The 6,225-nt window shown below is 49.3% G+C and overlaps 1 protein-coding gene across 1 annotated transcript in view; it reads left to right on the top strand.

Moving 5' to 3' along the window:
- The first annotated feature begins 305 nt into the window (after window positions 1-305).
- The window catches only part of KLHDC3 (kelch domain containing 3), a 14,548-nt gene continuing 8,628 nt past the window's right edge, over window positions 306-6,225 (top strand). Inside the window, exons 1-3 of the mRNA XM_010171016.1 lie at window positions 306-545; window positions 2,897-3,073; window positions 5,342-5,457. Of these exons, the coding sequence (XP_010169318.1) occupies window positions 392-545; window positions 2,897-3,073; window positions 5,342-5,457 (447 nt within the window). The 5' untranslated portion in view covers window positions 306-391. The remainder of the gene's footprint in view (window positions 546-2,896; window positions 3,074-5,341; window positions 5,458-6,225) is intronic.

Genomic DNA, 6,225 nt, shown 5'->3' with positions numbered 1-6,225 from the left:
TACATGACCAGGGCACGGCCAGGCACATGGCACTCAGCTGCCTGTGCCAAGGGCGCTTGGCTTGGGCTGCCTGGACAGCTGTCCTGAGGACTTTTTATATACGAGGGCATCTCTGCTTGTTCTTCCCAGCCTTCCTCAAGTTATGGTACCTGCCTTGTGTCTCCTTTCCCAGGGGAGAGTAAAACCATCTCCAGTTGGGAGGCAGCTGAGTGAGGACACAGCGATGTGACCTTTGTAGCTGGCCTCCAAGGAAGGTAGGAAGACCTGCAAGATGGATCGTGTTGTTTTAGCATTCTGTCTCTGTTACAGAGCCGGGTAACATCGTGGTGGCCCAGGAAGCATGAAGCTGTGGTGCTGGGGGCCCTGAAGACTGTCTGGCTTGCAGGGAGGAATGCTACGGTGGGCAGTGCACTTGGAAGGTGGGCCGCGGAGGGTGAACCACGCGGCCGTGGCCGTCGGGCACAAGGTCTATTCCTTTGGCGGGTATTGTTCTGGAGAAGACTATGAGACACTGCGACAGATCGACGTCCATGTTTTTAACGCAGGTAAGTGTGTCCCTGTGTGTGTGACAGGGTGGCTTGCTGGGCTCAGTTGTTAGTTTTCCTGTCCACTGCTGCTTAACATGTTGGGCTCTGTAACAAGCTGTCCGACTCCTAATTTCCACAAAAGTTATCAGTGTAGGTGGGAACCTCTTCCCTTGTGCAGTTCTGTATCTTCAGCTTCAGGGGCAGGGCTCGGGAGGGCTGTACTTCAGCAGACTGCTGGGATAAGGACTGAGTAGGACTAACCACACAGCCAGTGGCTTGTTTTGTCCTTGTTCTCTGTGGACACCAACTCAACTAGGTGCAAAGAGGGATGTTTAGCTGGTTCCCTATGGAGTTTGCGGTGTGACCGTGCTCAGCTGCCCCTAGTGTAGAGGGGGTAGGGTGGGAACCAGTGCCCTCAGTAAAGTCTCGAGGTTTAGACTCCTGAGCCCCTTCCTTGGGGGGATAGCTGACAGCCGCTGCCGGCATGATGGAGTCAGCAGGGTACGTGGCTAAGATGGAGGCCTTTCCATTCTGGCAGCAGCTCTCATGCAGATTCACAACATGGCTTAGTAAAGCAACTGGAGCTGGAGCTGTTTGTGTAGGGTAGCCAGTATCTGTCAGGAGGCTGAGTTGGAGCTATGACTGTGCCAGAAGAGGCTGTATTTCTTGATTCAGTGCTCTTTGAACTGAAGAGGTTACTGAGCTGGTCCATAAAGTATTTCCTTATAATTAGACGGGGGGCTGAAAAATTGCACAGATGCTTGGATGAGTTCAGCTGAACAGAGATGAGAGTGGAGAACCAATGACCAGTTTTGCAGACTGGACAGCATGCTGAACACTCTCCTAACACACAGGTGGCATGTAGATAAAACTAGTTTGTCTGTAAGATGCAGTGAATTCCCTCCTCTGAACCTGGCTGTGGAGACAACTGACTTGTGCAGTGGTGGCTGAAGGTGTAGGTTGCACAGGGCTGCCAGGGTGACCTGCTCGCAGTGTAGAGGGGAGTGTAGCTCAGGATCTTGTGAACAAAAGACGTTCATTGCTGTCCAGAGAGACTGGGCTCTCACACTCAAGACAGTTGAACATTGTAGCTTGTAAAATGTGCCAGTAAAGCACGGCTCTTATATACAGCATAATTCCTGTGCCCAAAGGCATGCTCTTGCATTGCCTTCCCTTCTTACCACTCCCAAATATTAAAGGGTCATGATGCTGCAGCCGACATGTGGGACGTGACCCTGGCTTCCCAAGCCCTTGCACAGTTAACATTGACAGATTCCAGTGCTAAAGCCAAGATACCAGATTTTGAATGATTTCTTTAAATCTTCCAAAGAGGAAGACTCTGTTTTAGGTAGCCATCTAGCTTGACTTCAGCATTAGCTGTGCTTCCTCAGTGCCCTGTCTGCCTCTGGGGCAGATGCTCACCTTTTAAAATGCCTGACCTTTTCCCTTTCCCTATGTGAGTGTTTCAGGGGAACTGCAGACTGTTTTCTGCTGTGTTTTCTGTTATCTCTGTGTTGAAAACAAAACTGGAGGCTGTATGTGTGGTGGAGGGAGGGCGTATGTTGTGTCATGGCCGTGTAACACTCGCTGTGACTCTTGCACTGTCATCAAACCCTGTAATACCTGTTGACTGCTCTGGCTAATGCTGAACATGACATACAGGCTGCCAGGAAGGAGAACCTGTAATCCCAAGGAACTCTTATTAGTAAGGTTAGCAGGGAGAACTGAGGTATGGACAGGGGTAAAGGAGACAGACAGCTGTCTCATCTAAAGCTTAAAAAGCAAAACAAAAGCAAAGAAACCCTGTTCCTACAAAGCTGTTGCTTTGCTTTACTTAAACTGCACTACTGCAAGTCTAAATGATGCTTTGGGGTATGTTCCCTCACATGTTGCTGCAGTGAATTATTCCTGTGCTGCCCATTCTTCCAGCTTTCAGTCTCTTCAGAATTGTCACTAGCCTGAAGCAGTGTCTGTATTCATTATCACCTCTGCATTTTTTTTTTCCTTTCCCTATTTTTGTGTGTGTATGTATGTGCTGTACCTTTAGTCACAGTCTAGGATGAGCCAGAGTAGAAACCCCTTCGGTGTAATTAACACAGAATGGAGCCTATTTCTGTCCCGAGCCCCCTGGTCCTCCAGTGCTTCCTCTAGCCTCAGCCTGTGACAGGGGCCTGTGGAAAACTGTGCTTCCATATTTCTTAACCAGCTACTGCTGAGGGTCAGACAAAGCTTTGTCCTGCGTGCTAGACTGCTTCTGCACCTTGTCATAGGGGTGGGGGGGAAAGAGCTGTGCAGGATGGGTTGTGACCTGTGAGCGTGTGTACATAGCAGGCTTAGCATTTGACATGGGCTCAAACTTGTGTTTTCAGTGTCTCTGCGCTGGATCAAGCTGCCTCCAGTGTGGACAAACAGCCAAGACCAAGTGAGAGAGGTGCCCTACATGAGGTATGGGCACTCAGCAGTGCTCATAGATGACACCGTCTACATATGGGGTGGTCGCAACGACACTGAAGGAGCCTGCAACGTGCTCTATGCCTTTGATGTCAGTAAGTTCCATCTTCTCACTCTTTCTTGTCACGGCTGCTCTTGATTAGACCTTCTCTCTGCCCCACCACACTACTCCTCAACTTATTTTCCTGTCCCTCAGTCTCTCTGCAGAGTGACAGTCTGGAGGAAATGTTGCAAGTGGGGAACTGGTGTTATGGCCGTGTCGGCAGGTTTAGAAGGGGAGTAGAGTGGTCAGTGTGTCTGTGTGCTTCACTCTCTGTAAAAGCCTTTGAACAGCGGTTACTGAGCTTGTCTAATGGTCAAACTGGCTTTAATTTTTCTATCAGCTTTGTGTGTTCTCTCTGATAGTGACTCCAGCTGAAGCGCTCTGTTTGTGTGATGTCTTTGTCCTTAATTGTGGCTGAATGTTGCAGAGAGAAGGGGCTGGAGCTCTGGAGGTTTGTGGTTCCTCTCCAGGTTGGTCCTTCTTTCTGAAAGCATGAAAGAGAGTGAGGAATAAAACACGGAAGTAGTCAGGGACAGGATGGCAAAACAAGGGAAGGCATGAGTCAAGTTAGATAAACCCAGAAGATAAACTCCTTGAGCCTTTTGGTTGGCTTCTCTGTAATGCTGCTGGGGCACCTGGGGAGAACAGGGACCATCAGGAACTGGGTGGACAGGAGTGTCAGGAATGGAAGGGACTACATCTGGATTCCAGAGGCAAGTCCATCTAAACTCTGACCAGTAACCGGCTCGCTGGACTTACAACAAAACCGTTTGCTCTGGAGCTTGGTCATGGGTTCACTTCTTCACCAGGAAACGTCTCACAGCTTGGAACTGCTCTCTGGGCACAGGGTTTCCCCCTTCCCCTGACACATGTAGCTGGGAAGCCACCAGTAAACCTCTGCCTACGCAGAGGCCTTGTAGTGGGCGCTGCCTGATCTCCCTGCCAACTCTAGCACTTCAGCATTAACTGAAAATTAGCGGAAAGGCCAGACTTCAGTTCTGGTCCAAACCCTCCTCAGCTGTCTGTACACACTGTGCCTGTTCCCTGCCAATCCTGGAAAGTGAGGTTGGCAGTCACAGTCCTGTGTCTGTGGTGTAAGTTCCGCTGTAGGAGTCGCATCAGGCTGGATAAAGTCCTGCTTGAGTGCAATTTTGTCCCCTGAGGTGTTGAGCAGATCACAAGTCAAGGTCTTTTCCATCTCTAATTTGACGTGTTGCGCTTGGGTGAGCTCTTGCTGCTGTCGTGTGACTGGGCTTGGAAGCAGCCCCATGAAGGAAAGGAACCTGATAGCCACTGCAGCTTTCTTACTAGAGGCTGCCCAGGGATTCTGTTGACCTTGCATGCCCCTTTGTGTGGTTCCAGTTGGAGCCTAGGAGGATAGCTGTGGCTGCAGGCCAAGTTCAGAGAAGTTATCCTCGTGAAGAATGTTGCTTTGGCTCCAACCTTACGCTTCCTGAAATAAGCACTGCTGTTGGCAGCTCGCAGCAGTTAAGGAGGGTGGGGGGAATGTCTCCTGCAGCCTTGAGGCTTATCTGTGCCTCTCTGGGCTCTTGGGACAGGTGCCTGTATGTGCTTGGCTGTGAGTCACTGGCTCTGCTCCATGTTGCTCTGGCATGGAGAACAGCTCTGGCTGGATTTAAAGTCCTCCCCTAAATTAAGCCAGCCCCTGGGGCTGAATCTGGCTGGTGCGGGCTCACGTGGAGCGGTGCGAAGGGAACCGTGAAGAGGGGAGTGTGAGGAAGGCTCCCCTTGGAGAGAGGATGAGAATGTAACAAGAGGAGCAGATAAGATAGGGAGAGCTGTGCTGCTGAGGTGGGGCTGTGCACGGTAGCTCTATTGACAGGGTGAGCTTGTGGTTAAGTGACTCCTGGCTGGATGTGAGAGCTGTTTCTCCTCAATCAGTTAGTCAGCATCTTCACACTGTGAGGTCGGTAGGGCCACTTAGCGTCATTGCTTCATTGTAATTGAAACTGTAAATGGAGAGTTGATAAGTGACTCACAAGTAGGCTTTGCAAGAGATTCAATAAAAATAACATTGCACAAGCAGTCTTGTACTACTCACACTTCAAACGTGAGCTGCTTGTCAGGCTGGGCACAGTCAGCAGCTGTGCCAGGGAGCTGAGATTCCTGTCACCGTGCCCTTCTGTGGAGGCTCAGGCAGGTGGCCTTGCCTGAAGAAGCTTGCAGCCTCTCTGGAGAAGCAGGTGCTGCGTGTGAAAGACAGAAAGATTTCCGTGGAAGAATAAAGAACAGCAGTAAAGATCCATCCTATCCCAGCATCTACTGTATTTCCTTAGCGTCGCCTCCCGTTCTGTTTCAGACACGCACAAGTGGTTCACGCCAAAGGTGTCTGGAATGGTCCCAGGAGCGAGAGATGGGCACTCAGCTTGTGTCTTGGCAAAGAGCATGTTTATCTTCGGAGGCTACGAACAGCTGGTGAGTAGTTTCTGTGGCCATTATTTGGCGATCCCTTGGGAAAGAGGGTGTTCTTACTCAGGACCTTGGTAGAGGCCGGGTACAGGGGCATGTTTGCATCCATAGTTGCTTTCATTTTAAAACTCAGCAAAGTGATGGCATTAATTACCCGGTTTATGCTCATTATTTTACAGAGAAGATGGTTTTGAAAGTCTAAACAAAGGTGGATTTTTTTTTTCTTCCCAAAAACATACAGATATATAGAGGTTAAAATATTTATATTTTTAAATATAACTTTTTCTGTCTCATTTATCAAGCAAATTTAGATAGATAAATACATAACATTTTAAATATATATTGATCGACAGATAATGTAATTTGGCTGAGAAATGAGCCAGAAAATCACTTTCCAATGTCTGTAGTGTTGCTGTGAGGTTTTGTCCTGATCTGATGCACGTTCCCTGTATCCTGTACCTGCTCTCACATCTTGCTGATCCCCTCCAGAAAACACTTGCCCTCCCATTAAGAATACCTTGAGCTGAAGGTCATCCTGCGCTAGCTGTCAGCGTGCCTAATGCTCCTTGGAGCAAATCCTAATGCTCTGATCTTAAGAAGTGGGTAAATATCATTTCAGCCTCTCACCAGGCTCCAGAAAAGCTGTGCAGTCATGTCTGTTTATTTGGAAGAAAGCTGGGGCTCAGCAGTCCCTGGGTTGTTCCCCCTCTTCTGAGGACAATAGCCTGCCAAATCTACGATCTTGATTAGAGCAGCAGGAGCAGTTCAAATGTG

The sequence above is a fragment of the Antrostomus carolinensis genome, unplaced genomic scaffold, assembly GCF_000700745.2.
Source record: "Antrostomus carolinensis isolate BGI_N321 unplaced genomic scaffold, ASM70074v2 scaffold43186, whole genome shotgun sequence".
Taxonomy (NCBI): Eukaryota; Metazoa; Chordata; class Aves; order Caprimulgiformes; family Caprimulgidae; genus Antrostomus; species Antrostomus carolinensis.
This window is presented reverse-complemented; position numbering and strand designations above follow the sequence as displayed.